The following is a 21,648-nucleotide window of genomic DNA, read 5'->3' as shown; positions in this document are numbered from 1 at the left end:
ACCTCGGTAAGACCCCAGTAAGACCAAGACACCAATAAGACCCCGGAAGAACACGACTCCGATAAGATCCAGGTTAGACCAATACCCGGCTAAGATCCTGTTAGTACCAAGACACCGGTAAGACCCTGGTGAGATGAAGACCCCAGTAAGACCAAGACTCCGGTAAGACCAAGACCCTGGTAAGACCTAAAACCTGGTAAGACCTCGGTAAGACCCCAGTGAGACCAAGACACCAATAAGACCCCGGAAGAACACGACTCCGATAGGATCCAGGTTAGACCAATACCCCGCTAAGATCCTGTTAGTACCAAGACACCGGTAAGACCCTGGTGAGATGAAGACCCCAGTAAGACCAAGACTCCGGTAAGACCAAGACCCTGGTAAGACCTAAACCCTGGTAAGACCGCGGTAAGACCAAGACCCCGGTAAGACCTCGGTAAGACCCCAGTAAGACCAAGGCACCAATAAGACCCCGGAAGAACACGACTCTGGTAAGATCCAGGTTAGACCAATACCCCGCTAAGATCCTGTTAGTACCAAGACACCGGTAAGACCCTGGTGAGATGAAGACCCAAGTAAGACAAAGACTCCGGTAAGACCAAGACCCTGGTAAGACCTCGGTAAGACCCCAGTAAGACCAAGACACCAATAAGACCCCGGAAGAACACGACTCCGATAAGATCCAGGTTAGACCAATACCCCGCTAAGATCCTGTTAGTACCAAGACACCGGTAAGACCCTGGTGAGATGAAGACCCCAGTAAGACCAAGACTCCGGTAAGACCAAGACCCTGGTAAGACCTAAACCCTGGTAAGACCGCGGTAAGACCCCGGTAAGACCAAGACCCCGGTAAGACCTCGGTAAGACCCCAGTAAGACCAAGACCCCAATAAGACCCCGGAAGAACACGACTCTGGTAAGATCCAGGTTAGACCAATACCCCGCTAAGATCCTATTAGTACCAAGACACCGGTAAGACCCTGGTGAGATGAAGACCCCAGTAAGACCAAGACTCCGGTAAGACCAAGACCCCGGTAAGACCAAGACCCCGGTAAGACCTCGGTAAGACCCCAGTAAGACCAAGACACCAATAAGACCCCGGAAGAACACGACTCCGATAAGATCCAGGTTAGACCAATACCCGCTAAGATCCTGTTAGTACCAAGACACCGGTAAGACCCTGTTAGTACCAACACACCGGTAAGACCCTGGTGAGATGAAGACCCCAGTAAGACCAAGACTCCGGTAAGACCTAAATCCTGGTAAGACCGCGGTAAGACCCCGGTAAGACCAAGACCCCGGTAAGACCTCGGTAAGACCCCAGTAAGACCAAGACACCAATAAGACCCCGGAAGAACACGACTCCGATAAGATCCAGGTTAGACCAATACCCCGCTAAGATCCTGTTAGTACCAAGACACCGTTAAGACCCTGGTGAGATGAAGACCCCAGTAAGACCAAGACCCCAATAAGACCCGAGTAAGATAAAGACCCTAATAAGACATAATTAAATAAATAAAATATAAATATAATTAAAAGACTCTACAAGTCCCTCAAGCGAACACAAAATAACTTTCAACTCAATATCAGCTCTCGTTTCTTTGCACAAGTCAATCTAGAACCTGGAGAAAATCATCGATCGTCTGTAATGAAGCGCCGACTGTGTCACCGGGGAGACGTCGCGGCTAATTGTTCTGTTTACCGGCGCCGGCGTCGATGTAGGAATCTCATCTGCGGAGTTGTTTCAATCAACCCTCTGAACTTTTGATGGTGTCTACATTTGTTTAATCTGAGGTGGACGGAAGTGGATCGATGCCACGACGTGACGACGTCTGAGTCCGTCTCATCCGCCAGGACGAGGGGGAACCAGGAGTCGCTGGTGTTAATGTGGGACGAGGGGGGGATCCAGCGTATCGGGCCCCAGACGTCCGTGGGCAGAAGAGTGGAGAGGAAAAAAAAAAGCACTCTTGATAAGCAAGTCTATTGATTGGACTGAAATAAAGTCTATTGGGCGAGTGGCAGAGAGGAAGAGGGCACTTTATCAAGGCCACTCGTCTGCAGAATCTATCAGAGAACCACCAAAAAAAACCGACACCCACACAAATCCAGTCTGTTCTTTTTGATAATTAGCCGACATGGAGACACTCAAGAGACACAAGTCTGAGACAAACAGACTCATTGTTGTGAGATCGATTTTACGAGTTGGTTTGTTGTGAATCATGGTGAATTAACTAATGTGTATATGTATGTGTGTGTTGTTGGACTCTATTGTATCATCAGTGTGTGTGTGTGTTGTTGTGTTGTTGGACTCTATTGTATCATCAGTGTATGTGTGTGTTGTTGGACTCTATTGTATCATCATTGTGTGTGTGTGTTGTTGTGTTGTTGGACTCTATTGTATCATCAGTGTGTGTGTGTGTTGTTGGACTCTATTGTATCATCAGTGTGTGTGTGTGTTGTTGTGTTGTTGGACTCTATTGTATCATCAGTGTGTGTGTGTTGTTGTGATGTGTGACTCTATTGTATCATCAGTGTGTGTGTGTATGTGTGTGTTGTTGGACTCTATTGTATCATCAGTGTGTGTGTGTTGTTGTGTTGTTGGACTCTATTTTATCATCAGTGTGTGTATTGTTGTGATGTGTGACTCTATTGTATCATCAGTGTGTGTGTTGTTGTGATGTGTGACTCTATTGTATCATCAGTGTGTGTGTTGTTGTGGTGTGTGACTATATTGTATCATCAGTGTGTGTGTTGTTGTGATGTGTGACTATATTGTATCATCAGTGTGTGTGTGTTGTTGTGATGTGTGACTATATTGTATCATCAGTGTGTGTGTTGTTGTGATGTGTGACTCTATTGTATCATCAGTGTGTGTGTGTGTTGTTGTGATGTGTGACTCTATCGTGTCATCAGTGTGTGTGTGTTGTTGTGATGTGTGACTCTATTGTATCATCAGTGTGTGTGTGTTGTTCTGATGTGTGACTCTATTGTATCATCAGTGTGTGTGTGTTGTTGGACTCTATTGTATCATCAGTGTGTGTGTTGTTGTGGTGTGTGACTATATTTTATCATCAGTGTGTGTGTTGTTGTGATGTGTGACTCTATTGTATCATCAGTGTGTGTGTGTTGTTGTGAAGTGTGACTCTATTGTATCATCAGTGTGTGTGTGTTGTTGTGGTGTGTGACTCTATTGTATCATCAGTGTGTGTGTTGTTGTGATGTGTGACTCTATTGTATCATCAGTGTGTGTGTGTTGTTGTGATGTGTGACTATATTGTATCATCAGTGTGTGTGTTGTTGTGATGTGTGACTCTATTGTATCATCAGTGTGTGTGTGTGTTGTTGTGATGTGTGACTCTATTGTATCATCAGTGTGTGTGTGTTGTTGTGATGTGTGACTCTATTGTATCATCAGTGTGTGTGTGTTGTTCTGATGTGTGACTCTATTGTATCATCAGTGTGTGTGTGTTGTTGTTGTGTTGTTGGACTCTATTGTAAGTAAGTAAGTAAGTAATATATATTTATATAGCCCTTTTCGAGACCAGGGTCACAAAGCGCTTAAACAATCAAAACAATACTCAAAACAGTACATACTTCAAAGATCAAGACAACACCGAGAACAACACAGGAGTTCGAGAAATTCAAGGAAAAGCCTGCACAAATAGAAACGTCTTAAGATGTTTCTTAAAGGAGTCAGTAGACTCCATCAAGCGCAAAGAAAGAGGAAGATTGTTCCAAAGCTTAGGAGCAACAGTCTGAAAAGATTTCTCTCATCTGGTCCTGAGCCGTGTTCGTGGAACCATCAGTAGATTCTGATCCACAGACCTCAGAGACCGAGCTGGGGTGTAAGGCTGGATCAGATCAGTGATGTAAGGAGGAGCCTGACCATGAATAGCTCTGAAAGTAAGAACCAGAATTTTAAAGTTGATCCTGAAAGAAACTGGAAGCCAGTGAAGAGTTTTAAGGACCGGAGAAATGTGAGTTCTTCTACTAGAGCGGGTCAGAATTCTCGCTGCAGAGTTCTGAATCAACTGCAGATGAGACACATCCTTCTTGTTAAGACATGAAAACAAACTGTTACAATAGTCCAGACGAGAAGAAACAAACGCATGGATTACAAGCTCCAGATCATGTTGTGACAGCATTTTCTACAGAATTAACTAATGTGTATATGTATGTGTGTGTTGTTGGACTCTATTGTATCATCAGTGTGTGTGTGTGTTGTTGTGATGTGTGACTCTATTGTGTCATCAGTGTGTGTTTGTACAAAACTCTCTTTTCATTGAAATATTGACATTAGAAAATGATCTTAAGCTCCGCCCACTGGAAACACTTTTTTTGGAGATAAAATCTTCTTGACCATAACCACACCCACTCTGCTGTGATTGGAGGTTTGTCACTGTGCGTCATCAATCCCAGATGTCTCCACCTCCAAGGGACTTGTTGTATAAACAAAGCGGGGCGTGATCACAGCTGGCTGGAGGAGGAGTGAATCTGTTATTACGTCATAACGGACTCTCGTAACCTCTCGTTCGCCCAGATTTCAGAGCAACTTTATAAAGTAATCATTTCCAAACGTGGTCATGATGAGGAACTTACTGCATCTTGGAGAGGAAGTATCATCATTTGAAACATGTCAGGGGAGTTGTGGTTTATCATCAGTTGACATTTAAGTTGTTCTTTGTCATTAAATGTGAAATGACTCACTACTGTGAGTTTTGAGACAAAATCACTCTCGGTTTCTAAGCCACTGTAAATTCAAGAGAGAAAAGTGTTGACCATTCAATGAGTCAAATAAAAAAATTTGGCACAAACTTGTCGTGAAAGTTTCCGTCAAGGTTCTGTTTACACTTGTGCCTGACATACAATTCAGCGTAAGTGACCTAAAGAGCACCGTGTCTGTTGTCGAAAACAGTTTTCTCTAAATGTCGAGACTTAAGAAAATCATTATGTTCAGAAAATATTCAAATTCAAGCCAAGAATGGTGGTCAAGAACGATTTGTTCACTGCGATGATACATGCACCTAAAAAACAAACATTTGAAAGCAGTCAATGAGCTGCTTCAGTCTAGCCTTCCTTCTACACGTATATATTTACAAAAGCATACGATTAAATCTAAGTTCAAAAGTTCGCATCAGTTCCTGGTTCAGTATTGTGTCAGGTTTGTCTTTTAACTGTGGGAGGATGTTCACGTTCAGCTCTCTGGCATCACATACAGTTTCTGGGTGAGAGATCACAGAGGACGATATAGAAAAGTGAAGGAACTCGGGAAACTGAAGTTAGAGAACAAAAGGTTAGCGAGTGAGTGTTACGAGGCGAGAGGACGAGTTGTTGCGAGCGGCAGAGGAGGCTACTCGTTGGGTTAGCGAGAGCGCTGCCGACGGGTCGAGCGGCTGCTAATGTTCCCGCCAGTGAAAGTATAGTAGGGTCTTTAAAAAAAAGTGTTTTCGGAAAAGGTTGTTGAAATGCTGATCCACGCCGCTCTCCTGGAGCTGGCCCCCTGAACTCCAAGCACTCCGTTCGACTTCAGCTCAAAAGTTTTAAAGCATTTATGTACAAAAGTTTGGCCCCTTATGAGTAACAGATTTCCAGGAAAATAAAAAAAATATGGTAATGAAACACATTACCCTGTTCACCACCTGAAGAATGGAAATTTCAAAACTGGCGTTTGTGTTGTCTCTTTTGCTACTGGAGTGGCAAAGAAGGTCAAACTTTCTTTAGCCCCGAAACATCTTTCACTTCTTCTGGGAAAGAAGCCGAGGAGTTCACAGGTCAAACCGTAGAGTACATTTCTACCAGGTTCAACCCTGAGGTCTGTTCCAAGTTGAGGGATTCAGGAATACCTTCCTCAAAGGCGTCCACCAAGCGTCCTAAAAAAGAGGCCCAATCAAACTTTATCACACAAGGTGCCAAAATCTTCAAGCAGTCCAAGTCACGGGCCAAACAAATGGACATTTCCCAGCTTCAATTTTTCTTAAGGACGTACGAAGGCTCCTAAGAAGGGTTCAGTTAGGAAGGAGTGCTAAGATACAGGTGTTTCCCAAACATGTTCTTAGCTGCCTTCCTAGTAGAACCTTAAGATCAAGACGAAGAAGGCTCTTAAGAAGCTCTAATCAGGCTTTAGCAACAGCTGTATAAGGTGGAGCCGCTTTGAGTTCCAACATCAATCGTATTGTTGACCTCTATAGACTCTCCTAAACACTGAACTACTTTCAGTTGAGCCAACCAAACCGATTTGGCCCCAGACCACGAGCTTGGTACATGTGCTCCATGCTGAAGGGCTGCTCTACCTGGAGTCCCTCAAGAATGTCTGAGCTCCTAATCATATCTCTAAGAATAACCCATTCTAGCTCTGATTCGGGTCATTATCATGGATAGAAGTCGATCCTTTTGGCTCAGCTCTTTCTTCACAGATGTCCCTTCACTGATCCACCAAATCATTCACTTTCTATTTCTACTTCCTGGTTGGTCCTTCCTGGTTTCTTTTTTGCATAATTAATTCTGCACTCTGGTTTCCTCCTACAACCTAAAACATATACAATTATTACTTGATACGTCTTAATTGTACACAGATCTGAGTGCGTTAGTCTGAGAAGTTGATCTTCTGTCCAGGGTGTCCCTGCCTTTTACCACAAATAGCTAGGATAGCCGTACATGTAATTGCTAGGATAGCCATTTCCCGAACATGTACCAAAACAATGTAGTTGCACTTTTTCCTTGACCGTTATGTGACTGTTCTTGGCATGAACACATCTTCTGGAACATACCTGGTCAACGGGCTCTCCCTGCTGAATAATTACATCTCTGTCCTTTGACCTCTTCTTGGGTCCTAAACCAATTGAATCCACCCTTGGTGTGGTTGTTTACATGCTGTTTACGTTCTAATCTGATTCCAGGTGGTCATAGCAGTGAACATACTTCTGACTTGGAAAGAGAGAGCTATATAAGAGCCATTACATCACCTGTGAAAAAAACATGTTTCTACCGCCTGACCTTTCAACGAGTGCGTCTACACTCGTCCTCTCTCCTCCGACCGACCTGCAGCCACTCGCCCTCATCTCGTCCTTTCTTCTGCCATTAACAGTCTTTCAGCGTCTCTTCCACTCCCTCTCCGTGGGCAGGAGTGTGAGCGCTGCCAAGGTAAGGCAATTAAAGCCACAACAGATTGGAACAGACTGCGAGAACAACAGAGTAAATTGGCGGCGTGCTCGCAGCAGAGATGGGCGTAACTGCTAACAGATTGTACTAATCAGAAGCAAGTGCTGCGTGACTGAAGTCGCGGCGCCTTGTCTCATCTCATTGCCGCCAGACACTTTTAAGACCTTATTAGAGACAGAGCGTTGTTCCTTCTGCACAAACGCTTCTCGAAAACCACCATCGAGCGTTTTCATTCATCCTTTGTGTGTCGTGTTCTTCCTCCTTGTTGTGTATCACTGCTTACTTTGAAGTGTCACAGAGCTACGATAATAAGAGACACAATCCTCTTCCATCACACAATCGTCAAACATGAAAATCTAAGGCAAGCAAAGAACCGTTTTTTGTAAAAACAACAATCACAATATCAGGATTTTGAATTAGCTGCTCCTCACTTATATATGTAAAAATGTAGTTTGTTATAATTGCAGTATATTCCCATATGCTTACCAGTATTCACACAATTGAGATCCTGTTTTCTTCTGACCTAAACTTTGTACTGCTTCTCCTCCCACAAATGTTATCTGATTTGAACAGTTCAAACTTTTGTTTTATCTCTTCCACTCTTTCTTTTATTCCTCATGTTTCAACTCCTTCCACTTTGACCTACTACTTATCATTTTACTACTAATTCCACTATTACTTCTACTACTTTTACGTTTCTACTACTTCTAATTTTACTACTAATTCCACGTCTTCTATTTATAGAAAGAAAATCAATTCTATAGAAATGATGATGAACAAGATATTTGTAATGTTGCCCCTTTTTTGTTGCTACACTAGAAATGCAGTTTCTGCACATGGCCCTACCCTTCCAAATCCAAATAAGGCCAGGACATTTGAGTTGTGTCTTCTCTTCCGTTTCTGCCGAGGCCATTTCCAGAAGAATCAATAAAACAGCAGCCTGACAAGTGTCACGTTAGCATCTTTATGGCCCTCTATTGGTATGTTACCACCCCTTGTACTTAAATTTGGTTTTGTCATATCACTTTCTGTTTTGACCTACGTTTCCTCTCGTTTGTCTGCATTTTAAAGGATGGAACCAGTGAAGAAACGCCTCTGTTGGCAACCTGTCAACCATACTGTTCTTTCTATAGACCAGCGCCAGCTCTTACAGTTTGGTTTTATAGCTGGTATGACTCTGATACTCCATCTTGTCTATTAGCCGTTTTGATTTGTGACTTTTCTCGTATAAAGTTATTTTGGACTCTGGACCATCTTGTTTAAGTTGTGTGCTATGTTTGGACTTAACTGTGTGTTTGTAGATCAAATCTATTTGAAAATTCAACCATTTTTGGTTGCATTGTCTTCTGCTCTTGGTTCTCCTTATTTAACGTATCGCGACAGGCCAGTTGTCACCGTAACCTTGGACGTACATATTGCTTCCCACTTCAGCCTTAGCATTACAAAATAATACTTTCAATCGTCGCACTGTAAATCTGAATGGAAAAATGAATCGTTCATGCATATCCAGAACCAACTTGCCGAACTAATAGGATGCTGAAAATGTTGTTTTTGCGAGTTAACTACACAACAAGACATTAATGCGATCAACAACATAATAATATCCTCCAGTATGTAATTAACAATGCTAAGTGTGCATGTAAGCAGCCCACTCAATAATGTGTTGACTGTAATGAAGAGCGTGAGTGAAAAATGATCTGATAATAGTGAGTGAGGTGCTACACTATATGAAGCCTCTGATGGGAATGTGGAGACTATTTGTTGAAGTTAATGCTTTTCTATATCCGACATGATTATTCAAATGGACTGTTAACAAAAGGAGCTTCTGTTTAGGTCGTCTCTTGATGTCTGGAACCGGGAGATTTTTTCTCAACATGGATATGACTCGAATCTTGCCTTATTCTGTCAGAACTGGTGGTAGGAAGTAACAGGGAAGCCAAAACAAGCTTACCGTGTTTGGTTCAGTCTATGCCCGAGGGACCTTGGTTTCAGCAAAGCAGGGACCCCTAAAAATCCCTAAAACCCTTGGGTGGCATTTTGTCAAAGCACAAGATCAGAATTTAGTATTATTTTTACTGCATTAGTCAGTTAAGGGTTCCTACGATAAACTAAAATTGTAGTAAAGTTAAATTGAAAATTGTCAAAGGCTTAAATTATTTTGTGAGTCCTGAGATTGATTCCTGAGAGGAAGAAACTTTTCTTGTGGCAGGAGGTTCTGGTTCATTATGACAGGTAGAAACTGTAGCCAGGGATCATTGAGCTCAGTGTACCAGACCATTGTAGGACAGGCATCTTTATTATCCATGATAAATGGCGCCACAAGTGGGATGGTCACTTGCGGGACAATAATGATCTATGAGGCACTAAAGGAAAATGTGTTGAGAAACCTATTCATTTGGAAAAACATGGGGCCTAATTTAGCAAAACAGTTGTATCTGGCCAAAACTTTCGCCCAAGTATGAGAGTTATCTTGTATCTGTTCTGTAGTTAAGGTAGTATTAATCAAGTAATGATATAACTGGTCATGTCATGTCGCCAACAGGAAATAAATGTGGTTCAAAATCGATTTATTTCCAGTTTACATATTTCCATCTTTCTTATAAACTCCGACACAAACTCTCTTCGTTCGAATTTATTAGCGATGAATCTGTTTCTCCCAAACGCCGCACACAAGTCCATATCCTTGGGCTGCCAGAGAGGTCAGGAGAAGAGCAGGTGCTACAGCAAAGCCGCTTCCTCGGGCTGCTGTGTTCTGTTTGTCTGCTTCGACCACTCAGTCCTGTTGTCCTCAAGTTAACTGCCAGTGTGTTTGAAAGACGGTATCTTAGAGCGTGTTCCAGTTCACTGGGATGATGCGCTTCGAGAGTTCAACAGAGGTCAGAAATATGGTGCGAGTTATGCAAATTCTATTATTATCGGTTCTTTTTTAACTTAATTCAAGACCGTGTTGATCTGCTGGAGCGACACCATGTTTATGGAAATAACCAAAAGTATTTAAAAACTGATGTCTTTGAGTTTCTTCCTTTTATAGACTGTAGCTTTGTGTCTGTTAATCTGATTTACACACATGTGAAGTTTAGGCTCTTGGTTTATTGTGTCGTCGTAGGTGCTTCTTTCAAGAGTGACAGACTGAGGTCATAGCTAGACAACAGTGACACTTAAAGGTCAACTAATGTGAAAACTCACTCTCCTGACTCACTCACATATAGACAATTTTGACGTCTTCTTCTCTCCAAGATGCAGTAAGTTCCTCATCATCACCATGTTTTCAACTTAATACTTTATAAAGTTGCTCAGAAATCTGGGCGAACGAGAGGTTACGAGAGTCTAACGTAATAATGGCTTCACTCCTCCTTCAGCCAGCTGTAGTCACACCCCGCTTTGTTTATACTACGAGTCCCTTGGAGGTGGAGACTTCCGGGATTGATGAAGCGTGCTGACAAACCTCCATGTTTGACTAATCACCGCCAGTAGAGTGGGTGTGGTTATGGTCAACAAGATTTTAACTACAGAAAAAACAAGTGTTTTCAGTGGGCGGAGTTTAAGATAATTTTCTAATGTCAATGTTTCAATGAAGAGATAATTTTACACAAAAAGACACAAACTAATGAGTAAAATATCACTTTAAGAGACACTTAAATCAACATTAAGTTGAACTTTGCACTTTTATTAAACACTGTGTGTCTTCTGCATGATCAGTAAATATTGTTTGAGTCTGGTTGTCTCATGATTTCTGCTTTAAATATTTTTGTTTTATCCAGGCCACGTTCACAAAAGTAGAAGTTTAGTCCAGGCTCGCCATCATGAAGAAATACTTTATTTTGAACTCATCAGTTTTATTCGTTGAATTCAAAGTGTGACCTGACCTTGAAAAATAATTACAGAGTATTTAAAATAAAACTAGATGCCCTCAGAGACTCACGTTTGTTGTTCTTGGCTTGTGCGATCGTCAAGCCTCTGGGCAATATGACATCTAATGGAAATGTGTTTGAAACAATTTGAATTTCAATTCTTAAAAGTCGATTCGTCTCAATACAAACTTTCCGACCAAATAGAAGTTTTTTTCTGTGTGACCTGCAGACCCTCAGCTGACAACATGGTTGTTGTTTCCCGGTGTGGGTTATTGATATTACTTTCCTTTGCATGCAAGCGCACAGGCTGTGTGAGTGTGTGTGCGTGTGTGTGAGTGTGTGTGCGTGTGATACAGGATGCATGTCTAGCTGTGAGTCAGTGCATATTATGACAAACAGCCTCCCAAAGTGACTGATTGCTTCCTGCCAGGGCGATAAATCAAACACCCACTGCCCCTTCCGCCACCTCAGGACGCACACGTGCATAAAAACAAACACACAAAAAGCCAAACAGAAGTTCCCTCCATCACAAATACTTTGACCACACACACACACACACACACACACACACACACTCTGAATCTAAATCGAGGAACTGTCTATTTCCTCGAGGAGATTCAATTTTTAGAGATTTATTTGAGGCGACATTATTCAAACGTCATGTCTATTGGATGTGACGTTACAAATGGTGTCCGAGGACATTCCCAACCTACATGATGTTGAGCACCTGTTGCATTTCATATGTCTTGTCTAAAAACCTTCTAGAACCTTCAACTCTCTTCAATGCCAACCATTTAAAAATATATCATAGTAACTCTCTCACTTCTCGTCAAAGTGTTTCCTTGTTCCTCGAGCTCAAACTTCTGGTCTCAACTTAGGAATATGACTCACCTTAAAAGTAGTGATGAAGCTTCATGAAACAGTGTCATGTTGTTCAGAGGTCAGTAGGTGGAGCCATCAGTTTAAAAATGATGTTTCATTAGAACAATTGTTAAAAAAAAAAAGGAAAATAGTTCAGAGACGCCATCTAGTGGACTCTGAAGATAATGACACTGTTTCATGAAGCTTCATCAACACATCACTACCATCTAGTGGACTCTGAAGATAATGACACTGTTTCATGAAGCTTCATCAACACATCACTACCATTTAGTGGACTCTGAAGATAATGTCACTGTTTCATGAAGCTTCATCAACACATCACTACCATCTAAAACTCTTTACTGGCTATTGTTTCTTTGGGGATTTGTAGTGATGTGCTTGGATTTTGATTGAGAAGGACCTTAAAGGTAAATTAACAACATTCTTTCATCTACAAATGTTTTTGTATGTACAAAGTCAACTTATTTCTACAATCATTCTTTTAATGTACTTTAAATTCTGAAATTAACAATTCTTTTGTTTGTTAAATAACTGCATTTTTTTACCGACAATCCAGCCTCTTGTTTTCACTGAAATGTGTCTGGTCTTTTGATATATATGAACACAAGACAGCGAGGATTTTGTCCATAAATGTGCCTGAGGTCAGTTAAAAAAAGGATCATATGTATCATGATGTTGACAAGGATACAGCGTCAAAAACAAAAGGGGCGAAACTCACCGATGTGTTTGCCCTTCATGTGGTAGTAGAAGGACACACAGTAGGGGGCTCTGCCCGAGCCTTTGGGCCCCTTCGCCGAGGTCACGTTGAAAAGAGGGGACAGTAGACGAGCCTTGTCCCACTGGACCCGCGGCCGCGACGCTTCGATGTACATGTAGTATCCTGGAAAAAAAACCGACGTCGAGTCGTGAGTCACGGTATTCGAACCGTTAAAGACCGACTCTTCCTCACCCTCCTTGGTGCCGCTGCGGTCGGTCTCGGGCCCGGTGTTGGCCGAGCGCTTGGGGTTCTGGGTCAGGTGGTTCTGTCGGGTCCAGTCGAAGACGTCGGTCCGGTCTTGGGTGAAACCGCAAACACGGGCGTCCTCGAAGCCGCACACGTGGTCTGCAGGAAAGAGACGCGAGTGAATACAATAGATCTTGTTTTGTATCTCGATGTCAACGACAAGACATGAAAACTTTTTTTTGTTTATTTTCTGTTATGACTTTTCTCTCCAAGTTTCCTGCAACATGACCCGATCTGATTGGCTGCCGAGCTTCACACCTGCATTTAAATATTGTTTATCACCAGCAGCCTCCAGCAAGAATCAATGAATAATACTATGTTTATCTTGTTTCTTGCTTGTTGTTTCTCAGGTTCACCTTCTGGTCTCTTTGACTACTTTTGGTTCTAATTATTATTTGTATCTTTATGTTCGTCGTCTGTGTCTCTACTTCCTCTCCTCCGTCTGTATAATTTCTGTTGTTATATTCTACACTTTACTGCTCTCTAGGAAGGTCTGCTTTGAAAGAAAAAAAAAATGTGGGGCCTAAACTTTTTCATATATTTAAACTTTTTCTCTTACGAACTGAGGCCGGGGGCCCCGTCAGAAAATGAAAATGTTACGTGGCCCTCACAGTAAAATAATTTTATGCTCATTTCGTACTTTTAAATATCGTCACTGCCAGACTTCAGTCTGGTTCTCGCAATATTTCTGCTTTAATTTATCTTTAGTCTTAAAAATGTGAGTCCGGTACAAGATTGACAAAATAAAATTATTTGGAACCCATCCGTATTATTTGTGTATTTAAGTCATGAAGTCATTTTACATTGACTTAAGATGTCAGTGTTTAAGATAAGATAAGGGCAAGATATTAAAGACAGTCAGCAATATGAGTGGGGGGAGAACAAAGACAGAGATAAATGAGATAAATTCAGCCTTTAAGAATGAAACAAAATGTCAGACTTCCTGACAAGTGAATGTCTATTTTCTTTGGCCCTTGACTTCGACTTCTAAAAGGTTTTTTGGCCCTTGTGTGATTGAGTTTGACGCCCCTACTACCTAAAAAAAAATGACCTTGTTTTCACAAAAACCACACAAAAAGCTTTTTCGTCTGTTCTTCATTCATTTTAAACACGATGAAAAAAAAAAAGTCAAAGTTTCGTCTTCCTTCTTCAAACGCCGTCCTTGAACGTCTCTTCTTTCTTAGTTTGTCCTTTTCTGTCACAGACTTTTGGCCCAAATGACCACCAAGGACGGCGAGTAACGGTTGAAACCGTCTGAGCCAGGAGACATGAAAGCTGTCATACATGAGCGTTTTTATGTTTTATTTTTTCAACAAACTCGTCTTTTTTTTCCAACTCGTCTGCACAGTCTGGTCCAATCTGCCGTCGTCTTAATTGCCTCGTCCTGGCGGAGCTGATGGACTGCGAGGCCAAAGGAAACCTGACGCTCTCTTAATGAAGAAAACAGAGGCGATCGACTCCATGCAGTGACGGGAATGAAGACAAGAAGGCGCTGGAGAGACAGATTTGGGTCGGGATGTGTACGCCTGGTACTGGTGGTTCTGACGCTACAGGTCAACTAATGTGAAAACTCTCCTGACTCTCATGTTTGAAATGAAGTCTTCTTCTCCAAGATGCAGTAAGTTCCTCATCATGACCATGTTTTGAACTTATTACTTTATAAAGTTGCTCTGAAATCTGGGCGAACGAGAGGTTACGAGAGTCCATTATGACGTAATAGTGGCTTCACTCGTCCTCCAGCTGTAATCACACCCCGCTTTATTTATACTATGAGTCCCTTGGAGGTGGTGACTTCCATGATTGATGATGCGTGACAAACCTCCATGTTCGACCAATCACAGCAGAGTGGATGTGGTTATGGTCAACAAGATTTCATCTCCATAAAAACAAAGTGTTTTCAGTGGGCGGAACTTAAGATAATTTTTGCTAATGTCAATATTTCAATGAAAAAAGAGTTTTGTACTAACACACACTGATGATACAATATGAATCAAAAAACACAACAACACACACGAAAATACACACTTTGTTTGAAGTAACCAAAATTAGATTTCATTGTTTTCATTTTAGTGTAATTTTCGGGGTTTAAATCGTGCGTTCACGAGCATGCGGGGGTTCGCCAGATGAGTTCCGACGCTGAGATACCATGACTAGTTGATGAAGCCTCATGAAGCAGCTGATGATGTATCATGATACATGTTAAAGACCACTAGATGTCACCCTCAGTGAAAATGATGTTTCATTGAATTAGTAGATCAGAGTCAAAGATTATAAAGCAGAGAGTGACATCTAGTGGTCTTTTTACTACAAAGCTCGTTCATGACGAAGCTTCATGAAACAGTGTCATTATCGTCAGAGTCCACTAGATGGCGTCTCTGCACTATTTTCCTTTGTTTTGAACAACTGGATGAAACATCATTTTCTAAATTGTCGACGCCACCTACTGACCTCTGAAGAACATGACACCGTTTCATGAAGCTTCATCAACACATCACTATCAGACCTAACTCAGGAAAACTATGGAAAGTTGTTTAAAATAACAATATTTATTATTTTTATAGACTTTATAGACTAGCTTACAATTGCTAAAGTAGGTACCCCCTATTTCTCACCGTTAAAAGTACCGGTACTAGATAAAACCTCTACGATACCCACCCTTAGATCTGAGTCAGCGTTGAGTGTTGTTTAAAGTGGATAAATATTCTGTAGGTCTTTAAAGTGTTTGTGCCAAATGTCATTATTATTTAAAGAAGTTTAACCCGGTCAAAAATCCGAGTGACTTCACGCCCAATAGTTTCGCCGCATTATTAACCAACGTACGACCAAAGACATGAACCAGGAGTCAACACCTGAGACTCGTGGCCGACATGTCTTCAAGCGCACGAGCTAAATTAGACTTCAGTAAAAAGAATCCAACGCTTGCTAATTCCACTCCAGCGTCATCAATCACAGCAACAACAACAACAGGGGTGAGGGGGAGACGAGGGGGGAGACGAGGGGGGAGTAATTGAAGGAGCGTCTCACCTGAGGGTCTCGGGTAGGTGTACGCTGCAAGAGAACCACAACAGAATTGATAAACTTGATACGAGCAAACAGGAAAATACATTTAGAGAACAGTCGCGGCTCCAGACTCATTTATAGCTGAATAACAGGACAAGTTCTTCGATTAAACGCTCAGGAAATGTTGAGTATTTTTACACTTTAACACTTTTTTTGATTGATTAATTGATGAATGAAACCTTTTTTTCCTGAATATGAAACACGGATATCAAGGCACGTCTTTCTTCATATCGTTTCCATGTCCTTGTCTTTCTTACAACCACCAGTACCTTTGCGACGGACCAGAGTTTCACCAAATAACCACATTTTTTTACATTTTTAATGGAGGGTACAATGTTTCTGTGACTGTGATTGTCTTTAATGTAAAATGAAGTTGTTATGATTGAATAAAACTTTATGTGTAAAAGTAATTATTTTATTTTGAAAATATTCTTTTTTTTTTATGAAATTATAGATAGAAGATATTTAGATTTTTTTTTTTTAACGAGAATTTTAAACTTTATGTTTAAAACAAATTATACCTTTGAAAATATTCAGTTGTTTTTATTAATATATTTATACTCACATTTACATAAATATTCAGAATTTATTTTGGAAAATGTTTTTTTTTTTAAATAATTTAATAATTTGAACGAATATATCAAACTTTACGTGTAAAACAAATAATTTATTTTGAAAATATTATTTTTAATGAAATTATTCTATATTATTTAGATTTTTTTCTAATAATTAGAATAAGAAAATCAAATTTTAAGTGAAAACGAATTATTCATTAAAAAAAATATAAACAATTAATTTAATTATTCCAAGAAGTTGCATATTTTCTTTGTAGAAAATGTATTTTTGAATAATTTTAATGATAATGTCAAATTGTATGTGTAAAACAAAATATTAATTTTGATAATAGACATTTTTTAACTAAATTATTTTACAAAATATTTGATGATAATGATTAATTTTGATTTTTTTTTGTAAGGTTAATTAAAAAACCTTAAAAAGGTGTTTTTGAAAATAATGAAACTGATTTAAAACAATGTAAAAGTTAAATAAAATACAATAAAATGATAATTTTAGCATATTATATTCTTTTTTCTCAATGGCCCTTCACTGTATAAACTGTGGCCCCTGAGAAACTTGATTCCTGCTCTTGAGCAAACGACTGCACCGGTGCTGGATGGAAACAGTGACCATGGAAGAGATAAGGTTCCACTCACGCTCCGAGTACTGGACGATGCGACTGACGTACTCTCCGGTGCTGTAGGTGGTGATGGGGGCCAGACGGACCTCGTAGGACAGCGGGATCCTCAGGTCCGAGATGGTGTGAGAGATCAGGACCCCCTTCTCGGGCTCCTTCCCCTTCAGGTCGATCTGTTTGGACATCAGGTTCTGCTTGTTCTGCGACACAAACACAAGAAAAGAACGTTTCATCCTCAGGTTTCACCGACACTTGTCTCTTTAGTAGGAATAATCACTCATGAACGTCAAGGTTTGAAGTACTTTGAGGTATTTTCACACGTTGTATAGAAGTATATCAGTGTCATCAGAATATTTAACATTTCAAATGTTGAAACTTGGACCTTTTGACGAATTGTTTTTTCTTAAATGATTTTTTTTTTATGTTTTTAATAATTTAATTACAGAAGTTGATGTTGTTTTTTTTAATAAATATTTGAAAATCAGAATATTTGGTTCATTCTTTTTACACACAGTGTGGTAGTTTAATTAAAATTGAATTAATCAAAACAATGTTTTGCAACTAGTAGTATTTTCAGAAATGAGTGAATTTAAATTAAAAAAAAGGGTCTCAGTGCTGGATTGGATCTTTCTGGATCATTTTACACATTTTATATTGAATTTAAAAGGCTTTTAATTTGAAAAAAATGAATTTAGAAAATACATTTTTGAATAATTGTAATGAGAATATCAAACCTAAAGTGTAAAAATAATTATTCATTTTGAAAATATACCAATGTTTTAATTTAATTATTCAAAAAATACTTTTTAGAAAATCTATTTTTTAATAATTGGAAATAAAATATTAAACTTGATGTGAACAAAACAATTATACATTTTGAAAATATTGGAATGTTTTAATGAATTGTTCCAAAATATTCAGATTTTTTCTTCAGCAAATGGATTTTTAAATATTTGGAATGAAAATATCAAGCTTTATGTGAAAAATATTTATTCATTTTGAAAATATTGACAATTTCTAATGATATTATTCCACGAAATATGGTATTTATTTTGTAGAAAATGCATTTTAAAATAATTGGAATGAGAATATTAAACTAAATGTGTAAAACAAAATATTAACTTTGATAATATAGACATTTTTAAACTCAATTATCAATCAAGACATTTAGATTTTTTATTTTGTAAAAAAATGTTTTCAAATAATTGTAACAAGAACATCAAAATATATGCGTAAAATGAACGATTCATTTTGAAAATATTGTAATTTTTTAATTGAATTATTCAAAAATATTCATATGTTTTCTTCAGAAAAGTAATTTTGAATAATTGGAATAAATAATTATTCGAATTATTAATTTAGAAAATATTGGCAATTTTTAATTAAAGTTTAACTTCTTTGTATATGTGTAAAATTATTTAATCATTTTGAAAATGTTTGATTTTTTAAATTTAATAATTTTTAAAAACATTAAAAAAAAACATTTTCTAAATGTAATTATTTTTAAAACATATAAAAACTGTTCTAAAAAAGACTGAAGACACTGATATTTTACCAGTAATGTTACATCTACATGTGAAGATCATGTTCGACACGAGGACAGAGAAGGAAAAATAATAATTTATGTTTTAAAATTTGCTGAAAACGTTGACAAATAATGTGTTTTTCCAAACATGGGAGGAAACCGGAGTAAACTCATACAAAACACAAACTATTATTAACACACGAGTGAATCTGTTCCTGGTGTTTGTTCCGTGTAAATGGATCACGGAGCAGTTGTTCCGCCCACACAAGGATCCATTAGCTGCGTGTCCACCTGTGATCCCGGCTGCTTAAAGACCCGCGGCGAGCTCCGGCTAATGCGTCCGTCAGACTCTTCAGGCTCGCACCTTTGTCCGCCCACCGCCGCCCATTAGCAGGTAATGCATGCAGTTGTGTGTCCACGAGTGTGTGTCCACGAGTGTGCGTCCACGAGTGTGTGTCCACGAGTGTGTGTCGTGTGTGTCTGAAGCGTTTTCACAGCAGAAAAAATCATACAAAAATGTAGAAATCCCACATATTCTTCCGTCGGAAAGAAAAGCTTTTTCAGTTCAATCCCCACAGAGACACTCAGAAGTTTGGGGTCGACGTGAGGTCACGTGACTTTGCTCGACTTCTGTCTCCGTCGTGTCACGTGTCGTTCACACGAAGACGCTTCTTCAGATCCTCGTTCCTCGCAGACTAACAAGGATCTTTGGTCGACGAGCAATTATTCGGCGAGACTGGAAGCCGCTGTTCAATCTTTCATACTCCGGCGCCACAAACTTTTATCTCTGGTCGGGTCACGGAATCATCTCTGCCAACCATTCTGTAGATCAGCTTTTTTTTTTCTCTGTGTCGACGCCAGAGTGTTTATGGCAGAGATGCCTGTTTTTTTTTTCTTCCAAATTACACCTTTTCATTATTTGTTTTTGTGAAAATATAAAAATTAAAGATGTTATAAAGCAAGCCATTTTTCCAACTCAATTATATAGGAAAGTTCTATATATATACTGTATATATATATATATATATAAACATATATATATATATATATATATATATATATAGACTATTTGATTTACTTGGTAAAAATCATTCCTGTTTTTAAAGGGATTTCATTTTTTTTTCTTTCCATTTTCTGAGCTATTTATTTAGTTTTGGTTGTCAAGGTATTTCTGGTTTCGTACAATTTTGTATCTGCTTTTAATGCTGATCATGTTTTTTGTTTTTCATTTAAAAACAATTTTCCAGTTCTTTATGCTAATTATTAGTTTTTCGTTTTATTTTTTTTACACATTATTCATGAATTGTTTTTCATGCTGGTTATTTTTCCTTTTTTTTGCTACTTATTTTTCTAAACATTTCTTTTTTTTAACATGCAAAACAACTTTCATGCATAACATTTTTTTATTTTTTTCTATTTTCCATTTTAAAATGTTTTAATTTTTCATGCTCATTATTTTTCCATTTTTCATAAAAACATTTTTTAGTTTTTCATGCTAATTATTCTTATTTTAACAAGTTTTTAATTGTATTTTTAACTCTCATCATTGTTGTTATTCTTCCATTTTTTTAAGTGAATTATTTGGTGCACTTTTTTCTGCTTTTCACGCGATATATTTAAGTGAAACAGGAAGTCCTGACACGTGAGATAGGAAGTCCTGACGACTGAGCAGGAAGTCCTGACGACTGAGGACGAGAGGATACAGTGACTCCAGCAGCTTTTAAAGCTGATGTTTGGACATATTTTGGTTTGAAAACAAATGAAAGCAGTTACGACTTCATCAAGAGTCACGTGTTAGCATCTTGCTAGTCTACCGTTTTTTCACGCTTATTTTATTTTTTTTATTATTAAAAATAGTACAACAATCATATATATATATATATATATATATACACACTATATATATATATATATATATATATATATATATATATATATAGACTATTTGATTTACTTGGTAAAAATCATTCCTGTTTTGATAGGGATTTCGTTTTTTTTTTTTATTTCCATTTTCTGAGCTATTTATTTAGTTTTGGTTGTCAAGGTATTTCTGGTTTCGTACAATTTTGTATCTGTTTTTAATGCTGATCATGTTTTTTGTTTTTCATTTAAAAACATTTTCCAGTTCTTTATGCTAATTATTAGTTTTTCGTTTTATTTTTTTTTACACATTATTCATGAATTGTTTTTCATGCTGGTTATTTTTCCTTTTTTTTGCTACTTATTTTTCTAAACATTTCTTTTTTTTAACATGCAAAACAACTTTCATGCATAACATTTTTTTTTAGTTTTTTCTATTTTCCATTTTAAAATGTTTTAATTTTTCATGCTCATCATTTTTCCATTTTTCATAAAAACATTTTTTAGTTTTTCATGCTAATTATTCTTATTTTAACAAGTTTTTAATTGTATTTTTAACTCTCATCATTGTTGTTATTTTTCCATTTTTTTAAGTGAATTATTTGGTGCACTTTTTTCTGCTTTTCACGCGATATATTTAAGTGAAACAGGAAGTCCTGACACGTGAGATAGGAAGTCCTGACGATTGAGCAGGAAGTCCTGACGACTGAGGACGAGAGGATACAGTGACTCCAAAAGCAAAACAAATGAAAGCAGTTACGACTTCGTCAAGAGTCACGTGTTAGCATCTTGCTAGTCTACCGTTTTTTAACGCTTATTTATTTAATTAAAAATAGTACAACAATCATATATATATATATATATATATATATATATATATATATATATATATATATATATATACAAAAATAGCATTTCTGACAAAAAAATAAATCCAAACTATCTTTTTATTTAAACATTTTCATTCATGTATATTCATTTATTTGAGAAATATATAAGAAGTTCAGAAGTAAGTAAGTAAGTAATTTTTATTTATATAGCGCTTTTCTAGACCAGGGTCACAAAGCGCTTAAACAATCAAAACAATATTCAATAAAGTATATATTTTAAAGATC

The 21,648-nt window shown here is 38.3% G+C and overlaps 1 protein-coding gene across 2 annotated transcripts in view; it reads right to left on the bottom strand.

The window, feature by feature from the left end:
- The window catches only part of mdga1 (MAM domain containing glycosylphosphatidylinositol anchor 1), a 246,681-nt gene that overhangs the window by 25,766 nt on the left and 199,267 nt on the right, over window positions 1–21,648 (bottom strand). For both annotated transcript variants that reach the window (XM_087793129.1, XM_087793130.1), the window contains exons 12-15: window positions 17,168–17,348; window positions 15,918–15,941; window positions 12,840–12,992; window positions 12,609–12,770 (exon numbers count right to left, since the gene is read on the bottom strand). In XM_087793129.1, the coding sequence (XP_087649255.1) occupies window positions 12,609–12,770; window positions 12,840–12,992; window positions 15,918–15,941; window positions 17,168–17,348 (520 nt within the window). The remainder of the gene's footprint in view (window positions 1–12,608; window positions 12,771–12,839; window positions 12,993–15,917; window positions 15,942–17,167; window positions 17,349–21,648) is intronic.

The sequence above is a fragment of the Callionymus lyra genome, chromosome 6 (assembly GCF_982586985.1).
Source record: "Callionymus lyra chromosome 6, fCalLyr1.hap1.1, whole genome shotgun sequence".
Taxonomy (NCBI): Eukaryota; Metazoa; Chordata; class Actinopteri; order Syngnathiformes; family Callionymidae; genus Callionymus; species Callionymus lyra.
This window is presented reverse-complemented; position numbering and strand designations above follow the sequence as displayed.